Source organism: Typopeltis vanoorti, chromosome 24 (assembly GCF_054136105.1).
Source record: "Typopeltis vanoorti isolate ZY-2024b chromosome 24, IOZ_Tvanoo_1.0, whole genome shotgun sequence".
Taxonomy (NCBI): domain Eukaryota; kingdom Metazoa; phylum Arthropoda; class Arachnida; order Uropygi; family Thelyphonidae; genus Typopeltis; species Typopeltis vanoorti.
In genome coordinates, this window is record NC_143572.1 from 22,049,374 (window position 1) to 22,077,117 (window position 27,744).

The 27,744-nt window shown below is 36.2% G+C and overlaps 2 protein-coding genes across 2 annotated transcripts in view; one reads left to right on the plus strand and one right to left on the minus strand.

Annotated features, from left to right (window-relative positions):
• The window catches only part of LOC150092994 (ubiquitin-conjugating enzyme E2 R2-like), a 73,015-nt gene extending 55,114 nt beyond the window's left edge, over positions 1 to 17,901 (minus strand). Inside the window, exon 1 of the mRNA XM_090413564.1 lies at positions 17,343 to 17,901. Within this exon, the coding sequence (XP_090269690.1) occupies positions 17,343 to 17,519 (177 nt within the window). The 5' untranslated portion in view covers positions 17,520 to 17,901. The remainder of the gene's footprint in view (positions 1 to 17,342) is intronic.
• Positions 17,902 to 18,018: 117 nt separating this feature from the next.
• LOC150092995 (tyrosine-protein phosphatase non-receptor type 9-like) overlaps positions 18,019 to 27,744 on the plus strand; it is a 284,280-nt gene continuing 274,554 nt past the window's right edge. The window contains exon 1 of the mRNA XM_090413471.1: positions 18,019 to 18,095. The gene's annotated coding sequence lies outside the window, so the exon portion shown is untranslated. The remainder of the gene's footprint in view (positions 18,096 to 27,744) is intronic.

Consider the following 27,744-nt stretch of genomic DNA (forward strand, 5'->3'; position numbering starts at 1 on the left):
TAATGAAAATGTTACATATACTATAAGAATGCTCTCAAATGCATGAGCTAATTTTTTGTATTTCTGGTAATTATTTTACATGCAATGTAGCATGCGACTACATCTATCTACTCTGCTAAAGTTTATTAAAAGAAAGAACAGTAAAAAAAAAAAAATCACAAAGATCTTAAGGTTTATAATAAGCGGAGAAGAACTGTAGAAAATGTTACGTGAAATTCATTTAAGTATTATTTCATTAATTTCTGTTAATTGTAATAATCAGAAACTAAAACAGTACACACACAAGGAATGTCAAGTATTTTAGGTGCTTTGCAATTTCACTGTGATACTTCCAAGATCTCCTATGTACTGCTTTAAGAAATCTTGACTTTTATACTTTTTAAAATCATTATTTAACTTTTTAGAGGTTGCTTAAGGGCGAAGGCTAGTTAAATATGAGGAGACCATAAATCCATAACTTGTGTTATATCTTTGGTAGTGAGACACACCATTGTTATGTATTGCCATTTTATGTCGTTGCTTACTCTTCCTAAAATATTTTATTTTAATTTCCCTTATTCTTTTTTTTTACCTCCCTGCTTTAACTACAGGACTTACAAAATTTTCTTGACTCTAATATCTGTATCACTTCTTAAGTGTTCATTCTATAAGGAAAGCAAATTCTATATCTCTGGCCGATTCCTAAATTTACTCACGTGCATACCCTAACCATTAAAGGTTATTCCTTGTTATAAGAAACGAATCCTCTAATTTCTGTCTGGGGCCGTCTCTTCTTCAGATATTGACAAATTTATTTTTTAATGCTGCACCAGCCAATATCTTAGAATAGAGGGGACTCTTATTCAGGGAGACTTTTCCAGCCCTTTGGTGCACATAGGAGAACAAATTTAGTGCTTATACTCATAAATCAAATGCTCTACTATGGCTAAGTAAATTCTGGTTTGCAGTCGTAACCTCTATAACAACATGTTATACCTTTCTTTCAATCCCCCCCCCCCCCCGCTATGGTTTGAATTAATGAATGGTAGTTTTGGTTCATATCACAGGCAAAACTCAGGTATAAAAGAAAATACATATTCATTGGAATCTAAAGAGATAATATACACTTTCAACTAGTTCAATGACATGTTAAATCAAACTGATTAATACTCTAACGTACGAACAATAATTCTTTCTCTTGAGTTAGATTTTACACACATAATATACACATTATACTCCTCTAATCAATTATTCTACCTACTGTGTTAATCTTGCATATTAAACTAGACACACTCTTCTATAATCATTCCTAGCAATTTGTCTTATGGGCATTAGCCACTGCTAAATAATCACTTAAAGTCCTTAAATACTGTCGATACTCGATTAATACACTACAAGCACACATAATATACACATTTTACTCTTCTAATCAATATTCTACCTACTGTATCTGTCTTGCATATTAAGCTAGTCACAATCATCTATAATCATTCCTAACAATTTGTCTTATGGACATTAGCCACTGCTAGATAATCACTTAAAGTTCTTAAATACTGTCCATACTCATTTAATACACTACAATGATCTTTTCCTTTTTCCGACTGGATAGTTATACAACAAAATCTGTATATTACCATATCTTGGGGTAGGGTTTTCAGGTCCATCGGAACTGTCCTTCTTTGTTTGAACTACCTTTCGAATCTGCCATAAGCCTGCATCCACGTGGTGGGTCCTTATGGTCCTCAGTTTCCCTCGTCTATCCTCGATCTGTTTCGGGCCATCCTCAATTCTAGCTGCCGTGCACCCTCCGATATCGAACTATCGCCATGAAACACCATCAGGAATCACCGATCCATGAGAGAAGTCAAATCATCATCCAGGAAAACAGGCGAAAAAAGCCCTGAGAAAGGGGTGCAAACCCTTTTTATTTTCTCTTCCTTCTCCCTTTTTAGCACCCTCTTACTAGTTGCGATAGTGCCCTCTTTCTACTTTCTGCGATCCTTTCTTCGTCCGCGGCAACTTCGGTACATCGCGAGATCTCTCGCAGCGTCTTCGGGGAAACGAATGTCCGTACTTTCTGAGATTAAAAATGCCCCAGGCCTGCCCATGACCTTTGGTCTATTGTTGAGATCTAATTTACCCATTCATTGTATACATGATGCATTCATATAATACTAATTTATACACGAAGTTCTTTACATGGTATTACAATTCTACTAAAAGGAGGTAATTCTATTTCCATTTACAGTTAGTACTTTAGTTCTTCTGCTCCAGTACAAGTTTTTTCTCTCAGCTGATTTTTCTCACTTGTTAAATCCTGAATGAATTATTTCTTTAATAAAGTTCTTCATTCAGGATGTAATACTTGTCGTAGTATCTCCCATAATGCAAAGCATATCTCCTTGTGGAGATGTATAATGCTATGCATTAAGGGAAGGGACACTACCCAGAGGTGGTGATACTAAGGTGGAAGTAATGCATAAGTTATATCACCATATACTAGTTGCCAAAAGGTGTCAACACCTTATTATTAAAATTCTCTGGATTAGAGATAGTTAATGAAGTTTTTTCACTTAGCTATACTACCAATTATATATTTAGTTTAATCCTTTACCACGAGTTGCCCCAGTCCTAAAAATACTTCAGGTGCAAACTTTGTTTGCATACACTTGGATAAAGGATTAAACCAAATATATAATTGGTAGCATAGCCAAGGAAAAAAACTTCCATCAACTATCTCTAATCCAGAGAATTTTAATAATAAGGTGTTGACACCTTTTGGCAACTGGTATATGGTGATATGACTTCTGCATTACTTCCACCTCAGTATCACCACCTCTGGGTCTGGCACCCACTAATGAAACCTCAATAAAGGTCGAAAGCAGTCTGGGTAGTGGCCCATCCCTTAATGCATAGCATTATACATGTCCAAAGAGATGTGCTTTGCATTATAAGAGATACTAAGGCAAGTGATCAGAACTTATTCCACCTTTAGTACAAGTTGCCCCAGTCCTGAAAATGCTTCAGGTGCAAACTTTGTTTGTTTGCACTTGGATAAATGATTAAACCAAATATATAACTGGAACCTTATAGAGAAATTGTTAAGAACTTGAATTTACTAAATGGAGGTCATGTCTAAGAAATTTGCTCATATTTAATAATATTACAGCTGAATTGGATACACAATGATATTGTTGGACTGTGCTAAGGCATTTGATTAGATACTACATGAATGCTGTGTCAAACTGGAGAATATGAGATTGGAATATAAACAAGTGATTTGGATAAATGGGCAGCTGACAGATAAATATCAGAAAGTTGTATGTGGTGGATGAAAATCTGCCAAATTAACATTCATCAATGATAATCAGTGGTGTACTTCAGAGATCAGTACTTGGACCACTGTTGTTCAATCTATACATTGGGAAGTATCTGACAGATGTTCAACTGTTTGCTAATGATGCTAAGATAAGCAGGGCAAACAGAGATGTTAAGATCTCTGTTTGCCTTATATCTGGCATTATTATATGAGTGCCAGATATAAGACTTATATCTGGCACTCATGGTAAATGATTGTTATAGTCAATGATAGGGTTACCATATTCTAAAATGCCAAAACGCTGACATCCCATTGCCTGACCAACTCGTTCCGGTAAAATTTTTGTGTTCCAACAAACACAAAAATAAATAAATACATATATTTGAAATCTTTACCTTTGTAAGCTTTTCATTAATTAGATGTGATGAGTATGCTTATTAGAACACACAAAAATATCAGATTTTATGTGTCATCATGAGTCTTATGAAACAAGAGCAGGCCTACATGAAAAAGAATTAGACTTATCACACTACATACATTACTTCGCAGCCTATACACATTTTTCACTAGACCTAATTTTCTTTAGCAGTTCTTTGTTTTCACACAAACAGTCGAACATATTTTAACATGTAAAATGTCTGTAATTAAATTTAACTATAGCAAGTCCTTTCACAGATTCTATGGTAAGTCTATTTCTTTCCTTGGTCCATTGATCTTGTATTAATGAAAAGAGCCTTTCAACAGTGGCATTGTGACCTGGAATTGCAAACAGAACTTATCAAAATGCAGACATCTCTGCATAAATACTGATGTATGGTAACCCTAGTCAATGATATTTATCACTTCAATGTTAGTATGTGGACAATGAGACTTATTTGTGCCTATGATCCCACAGAAGGTTCTATTAAGGTAGAAATGGAGGAATTTTTTTGAGGCTTTAGAGAAAGCAACTGACACAATGAAAAAGGAAAAGTTGGTCCTTGTTGGCGATCTAAATAGCAGAGTTAGAAATGATTGTCAGACATACAAAAACATTTTGGGAAAATTTGGAGAAAAGAGCAACGCTAATAATAATGACAAATACCGGTTGGATTTCTGCTCAGGACATGGACTGGTTATTACTAACACAATGTTCCAACACAAAAATGTGCACAAATTCACATGGAGAGAAGAAGCAAGGAATAAGAAAATTCTCATTGACTATGTTATTGTTGATAGTGATGTTTTCTCCCTGGTGCTAGACACCAGATTGTACAGAGGATTTGAAATTGGAAATGATCACTATTTAGTCTTGAGCAGGATAAAATTCAATTTCATATTGAAAAAGATGAACATGTAAGAAAGTTTTAAAACGAATAAAAGTTGAGCAGCTCTCAGATGTGAACAGTAGACTAAAATACACAAACATTATTCAAGAAAAAATTGAAAGAGTTTGAGAACAGGAACCAAACCTTGGAGATTCAGTGGGAACCCCTGAAAAAAACATTGATTGATTCAGCCAGAGAGGCATGTGGTAAGGTTGCCTGCAAGGATAGAAAAATCAGGACTCCATGGTGGACACAGGAAGTTAAAGAGGAGGTGAAGAAAAAGAAGAAAGCATATCAAAAGTTCTTGGCAAATAAGTCAGCTTATACTCTTAGAGAATACAGAGACAAATGTAAGAAAGATAAGCACTGTGTAAAACTAGCTGAACAAAAGTCATGGTAAGACTTCGGTAAGAACATAGAAAATAAATATCAAGAAGGTTTGCAAGATATTTTGGAGGTTGCTGAAAAAGCTCAGAAATGGAGGAAAGAGTGCTGTAAAAGGAATTAGAGATGATAACGGTGACATGAAAATGGAGAAATTCATATCCTTGAATGGAGTAATTAATTCATAAAAAAATTGCTAAATGAAACAAGCAGGCACAGTGATAAAAAACACTCAACAGACACGTAGTCAGGAATACATATTCATACTGGAAGTAGAAAAAGCCATCAAAGGCCTGAAATGTGAAAAGGCAGCAGGAGTAGATGATATTTGACCAGAGATGCTCAAGTATAGAGGTATAAAAGTCTTACAGTGGCTGCACTGCATAGTTCAGAAGGCCTGAACAGAGGGACGAATTCCAGATGATTGGAGTAGAGCTCTCATAGTACCCATATATAAAAAGGAAAATAAAACTGAATGTGAGAAATACAAAAGGTATTTCTCTTCTGAGTGTTCCTGGTAAGAGTTATGCAAAAAATGGTTGGGAAGAATTGTGGAACAGAAGCTTGGTGAAGAACAAGCTGGATTCAGGCCAAATAGAGGCTGTCAGGATCATATTTTCACTTTATGACAAACAGTTGAGAAATCATGGGAATATGACAAAGATCTGTATTTCAGTTTTGTAGATCTGGAAAAGGCATATGACAAGGTGCCCAGAGAAGCTATTTGAAATGCTACAGTTATATGATGGCAATGGGACATCATATCAAGCAATACTTAGCCTTTACTTGAGTTGTAAGTCAGCAGTTAGAATTGAAGGAAGTACAGGAAGATGGTTTAATGTTAAATCTGGTGTCAGACAAGGTTGTACATTATCCCCTGTCTTATTCATTATCTATATGGATCTCATTATGAAGGAAAGTGGTATTAAACCTGATATCAAAATTGGAGATGTTATTAATCTCAGCTCTTTGCTTTATGTGGACGATGTCATATTTCTAAATAAATATGCAAGATTCCCTGACTAAACTGAATAACTATTAGATATGGTATGAATGTCAGCAATAACAAAAAAAAGATAATGAAAATATCAACTGCATTGTGAATTGAGAAGCTATAGAACAAGTGAAACATTTCAATACTTAGGCTCGGTTTTTAATGAAGATGGAAAATTAAATATGGAAATAGACAACAGAATCAACAAAGCTGATATTCTATGAAGTCAACTGAATAAATTTATATGGAATAAGAGAGAAATTAGTCGGAACACTAAATTAGCTGTATACAAGGCAGTGTTCAAACTAGTTTTAACTTATGGATCTGAAAGTTGGGAAAGAAGTAAAACACTTGACCAAAGACTAGAGAACGCAGATATGATAGTCCTGCGAAAGATTAGGGGCATAAACAGATGGCATCAATGGAAATATCATATTGAGGATATTAAGAAAGAACTTGACATTGTCAACATCCAGGAATGTGTTAGCAGAGCTAATTTCAGGTAGTATGGTCACTTAAACATAATGGAAAAAAAAAGATAAGCAAAACAAGTGTTCTCTGCAGCTTGGCAGGAAAAAGACTGATCGATACAGTAAAAAGTGCCTTAGAAGATAAAAATATAAGATCTGATAATGTTGGAGTTTTGGCAGGTAACAGACTGATTTGGAGGAAAATTGTAGATAAGAAGTTAATAATGATGTAAATTTTTCATGTAGTACTATCATATCCTGTACACCCCTTGAGGGTATGTTGATGATGAGATATCTAACAGCATATTACATTGATAATTATGCTATAAGAAACCGACGAGGCTAGGGATCTTGGAGTTATAGTCGATAGGAATTTGAAGCGCAAAAGTCACATAGCATAAATGGCAAATACATCTTGGAGGATAATTATGATATTATTATTATTATTATAATACATCTCCAGGGAGTCATAGACTCATCAAGGGAGCACATCTGCTCTACAACTCTGTCTCCACCACTCAATTCACCAACTGACCGCAACCACTCCAACATCATCTACCACTAACCACCACAACTAGTTTTTCCACAGACAAGCACAAACATCCATGCCCACGGCAGGATTCGAACCTTTTGGCTGAAGAGCGGATATACGCTAACCACTCTTTGCCTCATTACACGGCTACAATATGACTGCACTTCCCTAGTGTGTCATACATTTTGTGTCCTGGATTTGAAGGGGATAAAGAAGCTATGTAAAGACTGCAAAGAAGAGTTACAAAGATATTGGAAAGATGGAATGTAGGTTACAAGGGCAGATTAAGTGTGCTTGGACAGCAGACATGAGAAAGGGGGTCAATATGATCAAGGTTCTATAATCTTCTGAAAGGATGTAAGGATGTTGGCTGATGAAAATTTTCATTATATGGAAGGTGTGGAGAGGGACAAGGGGACAGGCATATCCATGGAAGTTAAGATTGTGTGTGAATAAGAAAGGTGCGAGATAGATTTGTCTCACACAGCAGCAAAAGAGTGGAAGAGTTTGTCTGCTAAAGTGTGAGTGGATCTGGTGTGAATGAGCTTAAGAGAAGAGTATGACAGCTGATGGGAGTGAGGTATGGCTTCCTTCAGTGAATCCTTGACTCCCAGGATATTTCTGATAATAAATGAAAGCCAAATGATTAATAGTTTATGTAGTAATTTAGTTGTAATAGCAAAATTTAGAGGAAAAAAATAATCAAGAACATCAACAATTCAAGATGAAGAAAGAAGAAAATGTCTTGCATAGTAATATGCAAGAGTGTTCAAATCAATTTTAATATAGGAAGAGAGCTGGGTTAGAAATAAAACTAAAATTAGAGACCTCAGATATGAGATTTCCATGGAAAATTAGAAGAGTGAACACAGCATCAGTGGAAAACATAAAAAAAAAAAAAATGAAGTTATCACAAGAGAAGAATGTGATATAATTAATATGTTTGGCTCAGACATAGATTTTGCAAAGTATTTTGACAGATTTCCACATGACAAACTAGTAGTTAAACTGGAACATATGGGGTTGGATAGCAGATTAGTGCGTTACATTGGAGATTGGCCATAAGTTGTGTATGGGGAATTGATATCCCAGAAGAGGAAAGTTAATAGTGGTGTGCCCCAGGGGTTTGTTTTTAGGCAATTCTTGTTTAACTTGTATGTAAATGTCATTGGAAAGGGCTTAAAATAGTGTTATATAGATGTTTGCTGATCATGCAAATTTGGGGAGAGTTATGAGAAGTTGAGCAGATGTTGTAGCTTTGCAAGAGCTAAACAGACTGTCTGAATGGGTAAGTGTGTGGGGATGTAGTTAATGTTGCAAAGTGTAAGATTTTAAAATTTGGGAAGCAAAGATGGGATGCAGAGTATAGGACTGGTGGGGATGTTTTAATGGAGGTGGAGGAGATGAAAGATCTTGGGGTGATGGTGGATAGGGACTTGATATTTTATGGACATTTTGCTAAAAATGCAAGGACAATACTGATGTTTAGAAGTAAGGATGTTTTGATTCCATTGTACAAGACTGTAATCAGGCTGTATATGTATTATTCTGCACAGATTTGGTTGCCAGATTCTCAGAAGGATGATGAGATGTTGGAGAGGGTTCAGAGACAATAGACTAACTTGGTTTCTGGTGACCTACTGCATAGAGACATTCCCACATTCAACCTGTTCCAAAGAAAGGTGATAGCCATTATCCTGCTATCAAATTTCTGTCATCATATACTCGTTAATGATCAGCAATATGAATTCCATCACTCTTGATCCATAGCTCATCTTCTAGCCTTTGTCACCCACCTCTGGAATATGAGAACAGATTGAGAGAATGCAAATTACAGAGGCTAGCAGATAGATGGAAGACATGATCAATATGTATAAGCTGGCAAGAAGTAATTACCAGATTAGTGTGGATGAGATTTTTCACACATTATATCTATATTTTCATTTCACTTGAACAAAATGACAGTATAGATATTTCGTACTGAAAATAACAGTACATCAATGCATAGAAACAAGCAAATCAAAGAAATGGGAATACAAGGTACATACAACAATTGGTTTACCAATTAAAAATGGTTGCCACATACTAGAAATTAATATATTAATAAATAATATTAAAACTATTTTTGATGTTTACATAAATTATTCCACAGGTACCTTTAAAGAATCTATACAGTTTATCAAACGAAAAGAAGGAATAGCATGTACTGTCAACTGTAAAGTTATTAATAGGATCTGTAATTTGTGAAAGCAGATCATTTATATAGAGGAGAAAGAGAGTGGGTGAAAGTACAGAACTTTGAGGTACTCCTGTAACAGTGGAGGAAATGCGAGGAGAGGAAACCATCCAACATGACTAACAGTGAGAAAGTTGGTAATCCAGATACAAATGATGGAACATATCACAGAATGGCAGTTTGCTAAAACTTGATCAAATGCATTTGAAATGTCAAGAGCAATCAAGTTTCTCCAAATTTTTTAATGACTAGAATGCAGAGGTGGGTGGCAATGGCTAGAAGATGAGCTATGGATAGAGTGATGGAATTCATATTGCTGATCACTAACAAGTATATGATGAGAGAAATTTGATAGCAGGATGATGGCTATCCTTTCTTTGGAATGGGATGAATGTGGGAATGTCTCCATGCAGTAGGTTAGATGCCAGTTGGATAGGATAGATTGAAGAAGTGATATTGGATAGGTATTAATTCTTAAGCACAAGTTTTTAACACATAGGTGGGATACGATCAAGACCAGATGCCTTGTGTTCAGGTTGTTAAGGATTCTTTTGATTTCTATCGTGCAGAAGACTATGGATGACACAGAGTGAGCTGTTCTCAGTAAAATCAGGGGAACTTTGCCTTGGTCATCACAGGAATTGGAAGAGAAGAGTGCTAACAGTAAGTCAGCCTTGTTTTTCAGTGAAGTTACTATGGTACTATCTGGATGTGAGAGTGGTGGAATTAATTAGTGTAATATGGTTATCAGCTGCGAGTCCCATATGGATAGTACAGCACCATCTTATGAAACCAACACAAAGCTATTGGTTATAATGTATTTTTTTGTCTGTCAATTGCATGTGTTCTCCTGGCCAGTTTGTCTGTTCTGAGAGATGAAAAACCTGAGTTTTTGGGAGAAAAAAAACTCTTTACCTCTGTATGAGCGTTTTTTTTATATTTTTTTATGTTGTGCCCATACATAAGAGGTTCGTTGATCAACCTATAGTACTGTGTATGAGTAGTGGGTTGGGAAAGGAGGAACTTATTTACATTTGAACTCATTTACAGATTACTGCTAGCTACTCTGATTTTTGAAACCTCAACCTACAACTTGGGGAAACACAGCAGGTGGGAGACTTCCACAGTGCAGCAATTGCAGGGATGAAGGAGGAGGAAAAGCTACGGAGGCACCCAGAGTTGTGGAAACATGTGGACAAAAGCTGCACAGGTTTGCAGCCTTTGGTCAATTTCAAAATCTAATTTGGATTAGATGATAATTTCATTACTGGTGTTATGAGCTGTGGTACATGGAGAGCGAGCAGCTGGAGTGGTTCTCCAGACGATGAAAAATGAAATCAGATATCCAGAACCACTCCAGACAATTTTCTCAGTCTCGTGTCCTTTGACACGGGACTGAGAAATACTATGCAAAGGTTGTTCCATGGTGAGGAGTCTTCTATGATGTTGTGGTCACTTATCATGAGGAAAACTGACACCCACAGTAGATATGGAAACAGTCAAGTGAGCTAGCAAACTGGATCAAGCAGGCAGGGATGCATGCTAGATCAGTAAAACTGGAGAAATGAATATGCTGCCCACACAGAGGCAGCATATTCACAAAGCTTTCACTTTTCATTGCATACCCTACTCATTATTTAACACTTATTCCACACCAACAGTGAAAGACAACAGAAACACAGCCACATAAATAATAGACTGGGTTCACGTGATCATAAGAGTTTCTACAGCACACGCAGACTCCATAGTTTTGTGTTTGGCAAGCACAGATACATTTTCGTGTACTTTATCAGATTTAAAAGCAAATATAAAAAATATATTCACAAAGCGATTTCTGAATTAACAACTACCATTATTCAAATTAAACGTGAACAAGATGTTGAATATTGTAAAGAGATATCAGATGCATAGCTCATTGTTGCAATGTGCTGCATAACTTCTCTCGTTGCCTAGTGGTAAGCAGACAGATTACTGCTAGCTACTCTGATTTTTGAAACCTCAACCTACAACTGAGAAAAAAGTAATACAGAATTGATGTGGAGCATGGCACTGTACAGATGTAAAACCTGGATTCTAGTCAGAGAAGACATAAGAAGATTGAAGGCTTTTAAAATGCAGCACCAGCATCACATGAACAAAATAAAATGGAGAGGGAAAAAAAAAAAAAAAAAAAAAAACAAGTCCTAAGAGATAAGTGAAACAAGAAGTTTAATTAGATCAATCAAAATTAAAAGGGGGATAGGTGGTATGGACATGATGGACTTGTGAAAAGAATAAGTGAAGGCAAAATAGAGGGGGAAAGAAGAGGCAGACAAAGGAAAAGCTTTGCTCACCAAGTCAAAGAATGCACGGATCTGAGGAGTTACCAGGAAATTAAGAAGAAAGCCAACAACAGAGCGGAATGGAGGAAATTGCTGTTGAGCTACCAGTCCCAAGACTGATGCAACTGGTGATGATTCTGGGAAGCCTTCAGATTCATTACTATTGAGTTCAGTCCTATGTACCAAGTAGCACCGGCTAGTGGTGACAGTTTTTTCCAAGAAAAGTCGTTCAGAAAAAAAGCCATGAAAAGCTTCACAGCTGTATTGTCTTTCAGAAGGGAGACCCAGTTTTATGTAAATAATTTTTCTCCAGGATATTATGATCTGCAAAAATTTATATGTAATCCTGATTTCTTAAAACTTCCTGAGACTGCCAGCATTTCCACATCAAGCAAGACCTCATACATAAGGAATTCGGTAAATTACCATTTCAGACAAGGAATGGAATTCAGTTTATTCTTGAGAAATGAAAAAAAAAACTAGTTACGGCAGAAAGCATACAATATGTGGTCAAATTCACTAAATTTGCTTCTTTTAAGTTTCATGTTTAATATAAAATGAAAGGCTCTAAACAAGTATTAGTTAATGAGTGGGGCTAAGGATTAGATAATATTGGAAATCCTGCTATAGAGATCAAACATGAAACCTTTTCAAGCCACTTGAGGTTTTCAAATAAGCAGATGATGGTGGTCTCACACTGGGTAAAGAAATTCATAAAACAATGTCCACAGTGAGAATCAAACCCATGGCTTGTTGGTTGAAGAGCACACATGCTATCGACTCAGCCAAGCTGCCTTAATTCACTGGAAAAGCTTTCCTTTTGAAGTGGTTCCAGGATTATGACTCCAACCATTCAAAATGAATATCAGTAGGTTATATCTCGTAATTCCTGTCCAAAATATACAGATTTTTCTCTAAATGAAATCCACGATTCCTCATCTACCGAATTTTTCCCCCATGCTTTTCAACAGTAATCCTGCATTAATGAAGGAAAAAAAAATGATCAGTCCATGCTGATTAAAAAAGGTAGCTGACCAGTGCAAATTCTCCATGCTTGCTGCACAAGCTCATTACTTGAGAAAGAAGTAATATTTATTTGTTAATAAATGCATGTATTTATAAGTATTACATTTAGAGTTAGTTTTATTTTTGTAAACAGACAGGCAATAATTGAGCTTTGCGTTGTATATAGAAGGCCAATGCTTGCTCGTCTAGTCAAAGCTACCTTGGTTGCACGGATGTCGGAGCTTCCAAGTAGTCGCTGCAGCGGTGTGATTTCATGCAAGTGCATAGCCATTTCCACCCCTTGTAAACCTTGTCGTCTCACTGTTGCTTAAACACAGGCCATATGTAGTCAATGTAGCTCTAGCCAGCCTTTACAAGTGTGCGTGTTGCTTGGGAAAATTAAGTTACGACCAACTTTTTATGATGATGTTATTGACCAGTTCATAAAGAAGAACCGTAGGGTAGAATTTGTATTCAAGTAGCTAAATTGAAAAAGATAGAATATCATTTGTAAAATAGATGTTGTATTTGTATGATTAAATGTACATAAATTTCTAAATATATAGTTTGAAATAGTAATTCATTATTCTGCTAATTAGACCTTCAATCACACCTCTCACTTCCCGAATGATAACAAGAGCAAGCGTGAATTTCAAGACCAGCATTCGCTCCTGTAGCTGACGAGAACCCAGTGTTTCATATGCTACAGGCAATCTGCTGCCATATTATGGGATGAGGCAAAAAAAGTGTTCATGGAGGTCAATAGTAATCTTCCTTCAGTTAAAAATTACTATTTATATTCCAAGAGTCTAAAGTGCCAAACAATTCTACAAATGAATAGAGTTCAGAAATTAAGACATCACTGAGTGCAGCACCGTCATGCTTAGATTACTGTGGTCTTCTGAATACAGTTGATGGATGTGGTCTCAATTTAAGTTAAGAAAACTGAGTCTCCATCTGCTTTTTGTTTGCCATGCATGGATGAAAAAAAAAAAAAAAACTACTTTCAAACTACCAATCCATTCTTTCTACTTATTATTATTATTAACATCTCACCTCCAGGAGGCCAAGGACTCATGGCAGAGGTCTATACTCTCTTCTGCCAAAAGATCATCGAACCCATTTACAGTTTCTGCACTCACCTCACTTTCAAGCAATGCATTCTTGCCATGCAAAGAACCTGCTTTTCACTCTTCTGCCTCCCTCTACTTTATGAAATATCTTCACGTTAATCTGGTAGCAGCCTCCTCACATATTTATGTCTCAATCATATCCCCTCTTCTTCTATTCGTAAGGCTCTGTAAATTGCATTCCCTCAATCTCTCCTAGTATCCGACATTTCATAAACCTGATGCTAACTTAGCAAACCTTCTATGGATCATCTTCAATATATCTTCATGTCCACCCCCCTGAAAATCAGGTGATCAAATCTGTGCACAGTAGTCCATATGTGGCTTGATCAAAGCCTTATACAAGGGTAGCATAACCTTTTTGCTTCTGTGTGTCAATGTCTTCCTAATTTATGACAACTGATCCACAAAAGGTAATACAGATTAGATAATTAAAGGCTGCCCTTCGGCCCAAACATGGCACTTTTCAATCCTTTCAGGTCTCTTATAAATAAGTAAGGTGCAAAGAGAGAGAGAGAGAGAGGATAGAATGATAATGCTGACAGAATTTAAACTGAATGGCAATCATACCAAACTAGTTGCTCGATTTTTGTACATTTCTGGCAGAAAACACTTGGAAATAGGACTCATCTGGGGTCTTTTTACACAATGTAATCCTGATCGAAACACTTGATACTTTTGTAAAAAGCATGAATACTTAATTGTGAAAGGAACTATGTTTAACATCATTCAAGATTTCTGTTATTGTTGTTATTTTCCTATATATACTAACTCCACAACAAGTATACTACCACTAGGACAAAAACACTTGCACTTAAGCAACAAAGCAGTGGATACAAATTCAATGGACACTAGATTATACTGACCATCTTAAAAATTAGCATGAAAATAGCAACAAAATTAGCATGTTGTGTTATGTGCAATCCAATCATTTTTGCCTCTTGATCTTGTGAACAAAGGCTCTCCATTGTTCACACTTGGCCTCTTGTTCTTTCTTTCAGCAACTGTAAGTTCTTTTATGTAGTCAATCCAACTCTTCTGGAGTCTTCCTCTTCTCATTCTCACAATCTTCCCCAACATTACTGCCTTTTCCAATGATTTATCTGCTCACATAATATATCCAAAGTATACAGTACATCAATGTCTGTTTAGTGATCATTGCCTTTAAGGAGTATCATTCTATCTTTATATTCTCTAAAACCATCTTATTTGTCATCTTGTAGTCCATAAGATTCTTAATAACCTCCTCCATGTCCATAATTCAAATCATTTTCTGTCTTTCTTCTTAATAATCCAGCTTTCACATCAATACATCACTACTAGAAATACCATTGCTTTGACAATTCTAAGTTTTGTGGCCTTACTCACACCTTTATCTTTCATAATTTTATTATCAGGTTTAACATAGCTTTTAATTTCATCTTCAAAATGTCTGATTCTGAACCCCAGTAAATCATAACCTGCAAAGATTTCTATTTTATCTCTCTCTCATTTAAATTACCGGAAGCCCCACTTTTTGTTTTGCAGATGTTTAAATTAAGCCTGGCTTTGTTATTTTCCCTCTTAACTAACAGAATCAATTGCTCCAGATTTTCCTTAGTTTCAGCTATGAGGGTTGTATCATCTGTATATCTTATTCATTTTTCTGCAACCAATCTTAATTTCAACTGGGAAGAGGCATAAATGACAAAAAAAAAAATATATATATATATATATATATATATATATATTATAGTATTATAATGAGTGTCTCAATGGAGTAAGAAGACTCACTGCAGGAGACACTACACTGACATACTAGAAATTATTCACACAATACCTATCATACCTCTCCTTAAACTCATTTACAAACAAAGTACTCACAACCATCTCTGGGCATTGCATTCCACCCATTCACCAATGCAGACCATCCTCAAAACAAAAAAAAATCTAGTTCCAAAACCATTGTAAACTACACTCTTATGCAATTTCCAGGCAGTGCCCCCTTCATTCTTTCCCCTTCTGCATGTACCAAAAAAATAAAAAAAATAAAAAATCAGTGTTAATTCTATAAAATCCCTTTAATAACTTATATGCTTCTATCATATGCCCTTGCTTATGCCTAACAACTAGTTTTTGGAGCCCCCGGACCAATCTATTCTCACAGGAGACATTCCACAGACCTGAAACAATCTTTGTCACTCACCTCTGGATCCCCTCCACCATTTTTTCATCATCAAGAATCCAGGTGACCAGATCTGTGCACAATAGTCCAGATGCCTTATAAAGTGGAACAATAACTTCCCTATCCCTGCTTGTCAGTGGGTTCTTTGTTCTTCAACATCATATTGTAATATGATGTGCTGTTTTGGTTACCTTTGCAACATGCCCTCTAAACTTTTATTCTGTCCACAATGCCCCCCTAAGTCCCTTGCTTCATCAACTTCTTGCAGTTCATTTCCATTAATGTAGTAGACAACATGTGATCTCATCTTCCCAAAGTGCACCACTTTATACTTAGCCACATTAAACTGGCAGCCAATTAACTCTGCCCATACTGCAGCATATTTAAGTCATCCTGCAAAATATCTACATTACCTTCGTTAATTATGGCACTTCCAAGTTCTGCATCATTATCAGCAAACAAGTGGATATCTCCAGTCAAATTATTTCCAATATCATTAATGTACAAATTAAACAATGGAAGACCAAGCACTGCACCCTGGGATACACCACTAGTCACCTGCCTTCCTCTAGACTCAACTCCATAAATCACTCTTTGATATCTGTCCATCAGCCACCCTAATATATATATATATATATATATAAAATCACTGTACTGACACTAATCTTTAAACAGCTCATCAAATTGATTTTTTAAATGAAACTACATGCACACATATATTCTAATGTGATTAAAAATAAATCAAGTTGATAAATCTTAACATAGTAAGAGTTGAAGGATTTTAAGACATTAAAATGAAACATCCATGATGCTTATTTGTATTAATATATAATAAAAATCATATTTATAATTTTTAATGCATTTAAAGAAATGTATTTATTGTCAAAATTATAAAATAAATACATTTCTATCATATCCTGCATCAAATTTTAAAAGAATTTTTACATATATTCTGTGTTTATTTTGCTAAAAGCATTGGTCTGATTTAATGATTTACCATAATTGATACAAGGTATTAAAATATTCTAACTGTATTAAGAATCAAAAGTGTTGAAAACACTTACTCAGAGGTCAAATTTCAAATAATGATAAAACAAATCAATACAAAGTGTAAGAATACAAACAATACGATTAACTCGGTTTGTTTACAAAATCCGTTGGTGCTAATATTTTTAATTTTCGATATGAAAGGCTAATCAATATAAACACAACATACAAGTAACACCCGAGAAAAATAATAATAAAACCATACGTAAGAAATAAAAATGTAAACAAAAGTTTTATTTTGTTAATACAATGAAGGCACTCGAATTTCATCTGAATAAGTTTTAATATTATGTCACAAAATTATATCTTTCTAAGCACTTTTTTGACTTACAACAACTAGAAAACAAAGCTGATCTAGTTGATACACAAAGATCATATCAGTATGCAACTGTTTATCTATTTAGATGCATTGTTATGAATAACCTGTTCTTACTTATAAATACAATGTACATACCTTGAAATATCCTCCTTCGTATAATGTTTCTGGGGGGCCAAATATTGCAACTTCCCATTCAAAAAGGTTTTCTTCGTTTATTAATCTTACACGGAATCCTTCAACGGGTTCTTCTTGCAGACCTTTAAATTCTAGGGCCAGGGCTCTCAACGCACTGCTTGTGGGTTGCTGAGCCATATCTGAGCCCCAAAGATATCAAATAGCAAATCACAAGATAGTTAATCTAATTTTTGTGTGCAAATTTTTAACAAATACAGTTCTAAAAGTAGCTTGTGGACGAGAACTCTATCGAGCATGAAATTCTGTAACTACCACTAACAAAGATTTTGAATTTCGAAAAGCCTATTATAACAAAACACCTTCAACACACACGAATAAGCCGTAGCTACAACTAATACGAACTCTGCGTCAAAACATCACAAAGCTTAGGTGATGATCATGACGTCACTAGAAAGTAGCAGTAAACAAAAATGTTAAGCAATTTTTACATTGCGTTTCAATGATTCTGCTTCTTTCCGAACTATCTTCATTATGGTAAGCTTGCATGTAAACCGGGATTAGAATATATTTGAGCTGAAATTACATGTTCGCCGATATACTCTCGTCCCTTTGTTATTCTGCGCTCAGCGACAAGAAAGTGCAATGACATGAAGGTTGACGGATGGCTAATAGTACGGTTTACATGTTATTTTATGTTGAAACCGGTGATTAAGCGGTAATCTGTTCAAGAAGAGGCGGAGAGGGAGAAAACAGGTTAGATTATCCTCCCCCAAAAGCCATTTCGTAGGCGGTACCATTATAGTTAATGGTATATAACTATCAAATACTCGTTTAAATTGGTGTTCAGGCTATACTAAATTTGTTGATTACGCCTGATATGTATATAGAAACATGAATATATTTATATCTTAATATATCGTTGAAGCGAATCATTTATTTCAGTAGTTCCTGATCTTATACTATCGTGTGAAAATAAGAACAGCATTTTTAGATTGCATTGAATTTAACAGCATGTTAACCATTCCTTATACGTTTTTCGCATTTATTGACTTATTATTTGTAATACCCAACTTTGTGTTTTCGATTATTGAAGCCTATAGAAATTCTAATGAGGACCTGTGAATATTTATGTAGAAATATTGAGTTGTATGCCGTAAGCCTACTCCTCTGCGCTTGAAAGAGATACAAGATGTGAATAAGACATTTGCTGTCAAAATATATTCGAAGATTTAATGAATTTCCACCATATTTTCAGTGTGATATACTACTCACTAGAAGATGTTGTAGTTCATTATTTATTTTTCTCATATATAATTTCCTGTTACCCCCCCCCCCCCCTTTCTCCATAACTTCGCAGAGACGCATCACAGTTTGGTATAATCTTCGGTATCTAAATGCCTTTCTGATTTTATCAGAAAGCTATCTGGATGCTACTAACTTATTACCCTCATTATATTAATGTTCATTTCGCGAATCGAATGAAATGATTGAGAGTGAAATGTTTTTGTAGACCATCCTTGCTCGAATTGCGAATACATTTGTTGGTTAGCTTTCGCGTTGTAAAATTCAAAGGAAAAGGGAGAGAAATTCTTATCTCACCTACAAGCTATTTCATATAAATAACTAGGTTGAATTCGGCCACATTTGACAATATTTATTCTTGGTAAAATAACTTTTCTGTTATCTAGAAACATTTTGTAGTGATTTATGTTGTGCATAAATCCATGAAATTTCAAATTTCCTAGAATTATTAAAACTGTTAGTTTTCAGTCCTTCTTCCAAAAAGAAAGATATTAACAATATTTAAAACCTTTTATTCCAAATTTTTTACTATTTTAAATATAATATAATATAATATTCAATATTAGCATCAGGCAAAGCAAAAAAAAAAAAAGAAAAAAAACTTGAAATACATTTTAGAATACTTGTTATATATTATCATATACTGCTCTTGGGGATTCCATGCTTGGCCAGATCTGTTTAAGTATCATCCTTGCACAAAAGGCAGTAAAACCTATAGTACATAGTGCCACTGGTGGGAAAAGTGGTTAAGGAGAAAGAATCTGTTGTTTCTTGAATAGCTGATGGCTGTGGTCCTTAATAAAACTGTTCCAAAAAACAGGTAAGTGGAATGATAGAGGAAGAAAAGTTAGTTTGGTAAGGTTGAGGCTGAATTGAGTATGGATGTTGACCAGCAGCTGTTTCCCTTTTTTTTTTTTAATAACACAAGCTGATTCTCATTCACGAGGTGGTCTTTTAACTATTGGAGAATGGCAATGAGATCAGTGTTTAAGGCATTGGTTACCTAATTTTCAGTCTTGGATTATTTGTTAAATGAAGAAAAGGAATGGAGTTTGCCTCATCCTAAAACCTGTAGATTTGAGGTTAGTAAAGTGGTCATTTAGATATAGGAGGAAGAGTATGGATGAAAGTATATCCCTCAGATATTCTGGCATTTGGTGGGGAAATGAAGAGAAGAAAATATCCACTGCAGGGCAAATGCTGGTCTTTAAATTCACGCTTGCTCTTGTTATCATTCAGGGAGTGAGAGGTGTGATTGAAGTCTGATTAGCGGAATAATGAATTACTGACCGTTTAAAACTATATATGTAGGCTGTTCAATAGATAATAAGACTATATTTATACAGAAAACAGATTACCTTTAATCGTCATCATTTACATGGTCTTTTTCGAAGTAACTACCGTGAGACGCGATGCATTTGTCCCAACGTTGCGTCCACTTCTTAAACACGTGAAAGTCCTTTTTTGAGAGTTCTTTCAAAACCGCCTCCGCAGTTTTACACATGCTTTGTTGCTTTCGAAATGGCAACTTCTTAGTGGTTTCTTGAGCTGAGGAAACAGCCAGAAATCACACGGTGCGAGATCAGGACTGTATGGAGGGTGTGGTAGGATATCTATGTTGTTCTTCTGCAAAATGTCCACTACACAACCAGCAATATGTGGCCTTGCATTATCGTGGTGCAATAAGAAGCCATTCTTCAGCAATGGACACTTCCTTTTGACGTGCTGTACCATTGTCCGTAAAACATCTGCATAGTATGAGCCGTTTACAGTATTCCCGGGTTCTACAGCGTGTTGGTAAACAATGCCATCGTAGTCAAAAAACATTATGGTCATAACTTTACCAGCTGATTTTACAGTTTTTGCTTTCTTGGGGGTAGGCGAAGACGGATGCTTCCATTCACTGCTTTGTTGTTTCATTGTACGGTCATAGTGATACAACCAAGCTTCATCTGCTGTAATGATGCTTTTTAAGAAGTTGTCGTCTTCTTGTTCCAGTCTTTCTTTCCATTCTGTGCACACATCCACTCGATGCTGCATTTGCTCCTGTGTCAAGAGTTTGGGAATCCATCGGGTGCAAACACGTTTCAGTCCCAAATGTTCAGCCATGATTGAGTGAACACTTCCCACAGAAATATTCAGGACAACATGCAGCTGGCATACTGTAATTCTGCAATCCTCCTTGATGATAATCGCTGCTGTGTTGATCTTCCCTCATGTTCAAGATCTTCCACATTTTGCCTTCCTTAAAGGTTTTATGCCAGCGAAAAACATTTGCCCTCGACATTGCTTCATCGTGGAAAGCTTCGCGTATCATGTTAAACGTGTCCGATGGTCCAATGCCGATTTTTGCAAACGCACACAAAATTTAATCGCATAACGCTGTTCCAAGGACGCTTCCATTTCGACGACTGGTCGCGGTCATAGGCACGGCGAAACAAGCTTGCGTTTAGTCACGTGACACTCTGGCACATCAGCCCGTATATGCCATCTATCAACCTCTTTTGTTAATACAGACAGCAACATTTCTTTATTCCACAGAAATTAATATTGTGACGGGTGGTTTTGCAACAGTAAAATTAGTCTTATTACTTATTGAACAGCCCTCGTATTTAGAAATTTATGTATATTTAATCATACAAATACAACATTTATTTTACAAATGATATTCTATCTTTTTGAATTTAGCTACTTGAACACAAATTCTACCCTACGGTTCTTCTTTATGAACTGGTCAATAACATTGTCATAAAAAGTTGGTCGTAACTTAATTTTCCCAAGCAACACGCACACTTGTAAAGACTGGCAGAAGCTCACTGGCTAGACCTACTTTGACTGCGTATGGCCTCTGTTTAAGATGACATGAAGGGAGTGGAAATGGCTATGCACGTGCATGAAATCACAGTTTTGCAGCGAGGACCTGGAAGCTCCTACAACTGAGCAAGCTAAGGTAGCTTTGACTAGACGAGCAAGCATCGGCCTTTGATACACAACGCAAAGCTCAATTATTGCCGCGCAAGCTTAAAACGTCTTCTGTCTACAAAAATAAAAAGCCTAAATGGAATGCTTATAAATGCATGCATTTATTAACAAATAAATATTCTTTCTCAATTAATGAGCTTGTGCAGCAGCATGTAGAATTTGCCCCAGATCCAGTTACATATAGCGAATCACTAGAGCAGAAATTTACACTGCATTTGCAAAAACATGGAAGATGTACAAGATGGTAATATGCTAACTGAACCTCTATGCCAGACCCAATCAGATGCTTGAAATATGATGAGCAACTTCATTATTGAATTTTTTAAGGAAATTACAATGCAGACTAATATTGACTAAAATAAATTTAATTAATACTTCCAATATTTCTGCAAAGTCAACTTGCCATCATCGGGGAACAAAATATAATAAGATGCATGCAGGCACTACACTAAATAATGAAGTTGAAGCATATCAACTGAGAGTAGGGCTAAAGTCCTAAATAGTGCCCTCTAGTGGGCTAAATGGATGGTATTTTGTGACTGAAGTACAGAGGATGAGAGCTTCCCAAATTTGGAGTAGTTTCATGCAAGCAAATTTGTTGAGGTTAGGGTAGTAAGGCAGAAGTATATTCAAGGAAAAGTCTTTCGTATTTATATTTGCTGTTATGGAGTAAAGTGGCTTTCTTTCAGCGTAATCTATGGTCGGTGTCCAAAACATAGTAATCAAATCCTGTAGTGATGGAAACAGCTATAGTCCTTATGTTCAGCAATTCTAATGCTGACTGTTCTGCCTGTTTGGTAATAGTAGAATAGTTTACAACTATAAGAGACCTGATAAACACCTGCTTGGTGGACTGTTGCTGGTCTTTGGTGGAATGGATAAGAGATGATGATTTTTTTTTTTTTTTTTTTTTTTTATATATGGTCTCTTAGTGGTTGAAAGGTTCTATTTTTTAAAGATTTTTGTTAGTTTTTGGATGTGCCTGGGATATATGGAATAGTGATAGCTTTGGTATAATCTCTGTTCTGGAGAGGGGGAGGGTGTGTGGGTTTGGAGTTTTAATTTAATATTTTTGAACATGGTAGGAATTATAGCCATTGGCTAAGAAGGTTTTTGTGAAAGTGGCCATGTTCACTGGAGACTGAACTTGATCTTGAAGGTGCCAGTGAACTTGACAGTCCATTGGCACCTTCTTTTCTTACACCTCCAACTACTAATCTTTTCTCTGTATGTCCTATCTCACTGTGCACACATCTCAGTGATCTAACACATTATTTATTTTGTTGAATTTTTTCTTGACAATTATTCATAAGACTATTACACTTTTTTTATATAATCTTTGTCAAGTAGCTTTATTTTATCCTCCTACATGTTTACCAGAAATTTGAAAAACTTTACTTTTGTACTTTACTAATTTTACCAGAAATTTGGAAAACTTTTATCAGATCATTAAACATCAAAGAAATGAACTTTCATAACAATTATGTCATGAGCCATAACGAATAAATCACGTTAACGAGACATGCACATTGTCACGCACAATACCAATTTTTTGTATGAATTAGAACTATCAGTTATAACCTAGTCTTTAACCTTCATTTTAGCTTACTAGTTTGTATTCCCTGAGGATGCCAATAGAAAAAAAATTGGCGAAACATGTAGGAGGATAAAATAAAACTACTTGACAAAGATTATATAAAAAAAGTGTAATAGATTATATAAAAAAAGTGTAATAGACATTATTTATTTATTTTATTTTTATTTTTTTAATGCATACTCAGGCTGTAGTGTAAGCCGAGTGTGAAGTTGACTAGAGCCACTTGAAATATCAATTTTTCTCTTTTTTTTTTTGGCATGGTTTATACTAATGCCAGGAGTATCCGGAATAAGGGAGAGGAATTAGTGGCGCAGATAGCATCAGCCAAAAATTATTGCGATCACTGAGAGGTGGTTGACAGAAGGGGATATAACAACAGGAATAGAAGTCGCTGGGTATAGCATTTTTCGTCAGGATAGGAGGGGAAAGCGTGGTGGTGGGGTGCTGCTTATGATAAGTGATGACCTATGTCCTCTAAGAGTGGAGAATTTGGAAGGAAGTGAGACAAATGATTTTGAGAGCGTATGGTGTGAGGTAGAGGTAGGCAAGACAGGATATTTAGTGGGGTGTTGCTACAGACCCAGTAGCACAGAGGATGGGGACCAGGAGATGTTTAGACAGCTAAGTTTGGCAAGTGCAAGAAGAATGATTGTTATGGGAGATTTTAACTTCAGTAGTATAAATTGGAGAGAAGAAGATGCATGTAGCAATAGGGGAATGGAATTTCTAGAATTCTTGAGGGACAAATGTCTTAGGCAACATGTAACAGAGGGAACAAGAGGTTCAAAAGTTTTGGATTTGGTTATAGCTGAGTTGACGTCTCTCCCACCAGTTGGAGAGAGTGACCATATGGTGTTGACTTGGAAAATGAATAGACATGCAGGAGTATCAAAGAGACGGGAACTTATGTGGAATTATAAGGCAGGTGATTATAATAATCTTAGACGTAAACTTCGGGAAGTTTCATGGAGGGAGGAATTGGAAGGCCGGGATATCACCAGTGCGTGGGAAATTGTGAAAGAATATTTGTTATCAGCAATGGTAAGTTGTATACCACGAGTGAAGAAGAGGACGCAATTTGGAGTAAAGTGGATGACAAACAATATTAAACAGGAATTGCATGCGAAAAAGAGGCTATGGAAGAGATATAAGGAGACAGGTGAAGAGATGCATGAGGAATATAAGACACAGGCCAGAAGAGTGACTAGTGTGGTAAGGAAAGCGAAACTGAAATATGAGAGGAGATTGGCTTTAAGATCCAAAGAAAATCCTAGGGAATTTTTTAGCTATGTGGCCAGTAGGAGGAGAAATGACTGTGGAAGAATGATATTGTGGGATAAAAATGGGAATAGAGTGACCGATGCAGGACATAGTGGAATTGTTCAATGAACACTTTATTATAGTATTTCATCCTAGAGGAGTCAGTTTTAATGCTAGAGGGATAGGCCTGGTTCGAGGTCTGGAGGTACAGGAGGAGAGTGTGTTTCAGATACTGAGTACTCTGGATGTCAGTAAAGCTGTAGGACTGGATGGTATTTCACCACGAGTTTTGAGAGAATGTGCTAGGGAATTGACAGTACCTTTAACGTGGCTTTTCAATGAAAGTCTGGCTTTGGCAAAGGTGCCCAGGGAATGGAAGGAAGGTAAGATAGTGCCATTGCATAAGGGTGGTAACAGACTGGAAGTGTCTAATTATAGGCCAGTCTGTGTGTCATCAGTAGTTAAGATCTTGGAGAAAGTAGTGAGGGACCGTATACAGCATTGGGCAGATGAGGGTAATGTTATCTGTGAGAATCAACATGGATTTGTCAAAGGATGCTCTTGTTTTAGCAATATGCTAGCCTTTTATAATAAAGTTACAAGAACATTAGATCAGGGAAAGGCATATACTGCAATTTTCTTAGACTTTATTATAAAAGGCTAAGAAAAAGGCATTTGACAGGATGCCACATGATAAGCTGATATTTAAGTTGCAGCACATGGGTCTGGATGTCAGATTGGTCAACTGGATTCAGGATTGGCTGTCTGATAGGTATCAGAGAGTTGTGTATGGTGGAGCAGTTTCCAGGAGGCAGAGGGTTACAAGTGGGGTCCCACAGGGCTCAGTACTAGGACCTATATTGTTTAACCTTTATATCAATGACATAGCCAGTGGATTGCAGGGGGATAATCAGTTGTTTGCGGATGATGCGAAGCTGGGAAGGATTATTAGTAATAGTGCAGATGTGGTAGCCCTGCAAGAGGATTTAAATAAGCTAGATAGATGGGCAAATGAATGGGGGTGTCAGTTTAATGCAGCAAAATGTAAGGTCTTGAGGTTTGGGAAACATCGATGGGATGCTGGGAGGAGTTATACTGGAGGAAGTAGGGGAGACGAGATCTGGGGTGGATGATTGATAGAAACCAAGTTTAGGGGACATATTGCAAAGGTGGTGAAGGTAACACAGAGGATTGCTGCAATTATGCAAAGGACAATGACCTGCAGAGATAAAAGGATTATCATTCCGTTGTATAAGTCTCTGATCAGACCACACTTAGACTATTGTTCTCAGATTTGGTCTCCAGGATTTGAAGGGGATAAATTAACTGTGGAAAGGGTACAAAGACGGATGACAAAGATGGTTTCAAGACTGTATAATTTTGGTTATGAGGATCGACTGAGGGAATGTGGACTGCAGAGTTTGGTGGATAGAAGAAGGAGAGGTGATGTGATTGAGACTTTTAAACTGTTGAGAGGTGGTTACAGGGTTGACAGTGGGGAGTTCTTTTGCTTGGTTGAACAGTTGGAAGGAGTGATGACAAGAGGCCATCCCTTGAAGTTACGAAAGGAAACTGTGAGCAAGAGGGTAAGGAGTGGTTTCTTTGTGTGGAGGGTGGTTGAGCCGTGGAATGCATTGCCTGATGGAGTGGTGGGAGCGAGAACGGTCAGTGAGTTTAAAGAGTGGTATGATAGACTTTGTGTTTCTCGGGGGGGGACCTCCCCTCGATGAGTCTTTTGACTCCTTGGAGGCCTGAATAATAATAATAATAATAATGGTTTGCTAGTGAACTGAGGATTGGATAACACAGTCCAACACAATTTTTGCTGACTTTTATATGAGACTTGTTTTTTACTAATTTGTGTGCGCTGATTTCAAATATCAAACCCATTTTTCTCTATCACGTGAGGTTTTTCCCCTATGGCATTTTCTTTTTGCTAATTTGTAAGTTTTTGATAGTTTTAAGGAGGCAGTACTATTTAGAGGATCAAAAAAATTGATTTTTTAATATTATTTTCTGAAAGTATGTGCTTTTAAAAATCTGTTCCTAACTTTTTATCAAGAAATTCGAAAAATTCCCGAAGATATAGCCTATTATTCAAAGCGGTGCGCAGATCAGAATCGGAGTGCTCACCGCTCTCGCTTGTTAGTAAACGAATAAATTTTCTTCACTGCCGACTGACATGCAATTAACAAGACAAAAATAAACCAGAGACTTTATTGAAACGTTATTATAAGCGCTCATCATACTTTCACGATCGATTAATGATTGACTGATTTCGATCGTTCTTTGTCCGCTATGATGCATATAGCATTCATTTGTTTTAGGCAGTTGTCATCGCCTACTTTTCATCACCTAAATGTATTAGGTCGGTTATCGGCCTCTCTCGCATTCAAAGCGCCAGTACGTGCCATTGCAGGTTCTTACGCATTTATTCATTTACTAACAAGCGAGAGTGGTGAGCGCACCGCTTTGAATAATAGGCTATATCTTCGGGAATTTTTCAAATTTCTTGATAAAAAGTTAGGAACAGATTTTTAAAAGTATATACTTTCAGAAAATAATATTAAAAAATCGATTTTTTTGATCCTCTAAATAGTACTGCCTCTTTAAAACTATCAAAAACTTACAAATTAGCAAAAAGAAAATGCCATAGGGGAAAAACCTGACGTGATAGAAAAAAATGGGTTTGATATTTGAAATCAGCACGCCCAAATTTGGAAAAAATAAGTGTCAGATCATAATCAGCAGAAAATTTTTTTTTTTGTTGGCCAGTGTAATGAATGGGCAGAAAAAGGATTATAGGGCTTTATTCTAAGAAGGATTATTTTATTTAGTCAGTGTAGATGTTTGGATGAGGAAAGCAGAAAGATAATCAGACCAAGGAAAGGAAGAGTAGAAATCATAGGTCATCCCATTTGGTACTTCTGTAATATAAAGAACATTAGACTAAGAATGGCTGGGTAGAGGATCATCCTCTCTTCAGTCTACTGGTTGGTGGGTAGCAATGCTTTACTATGGAATAATGATAAAATAAGGTGCTTTCTCATTGCCTTCCTTCTCCAATAACCATTTCCTTGTCTGTAGATACATGTTCATGGGGCCGGTTTGTCTTTTTTGTGGGATTTAAAAAAAAAAAAAAAAAAAAAAAAACTGCCACATCTGTATGAGGCCAAATGACTTACCTTCAATGGTAGATGATATGTTGTAGAAAATAATGTGGAAACAAGGTTATGATTTGCCAAGAGGAGAATTGCTGTC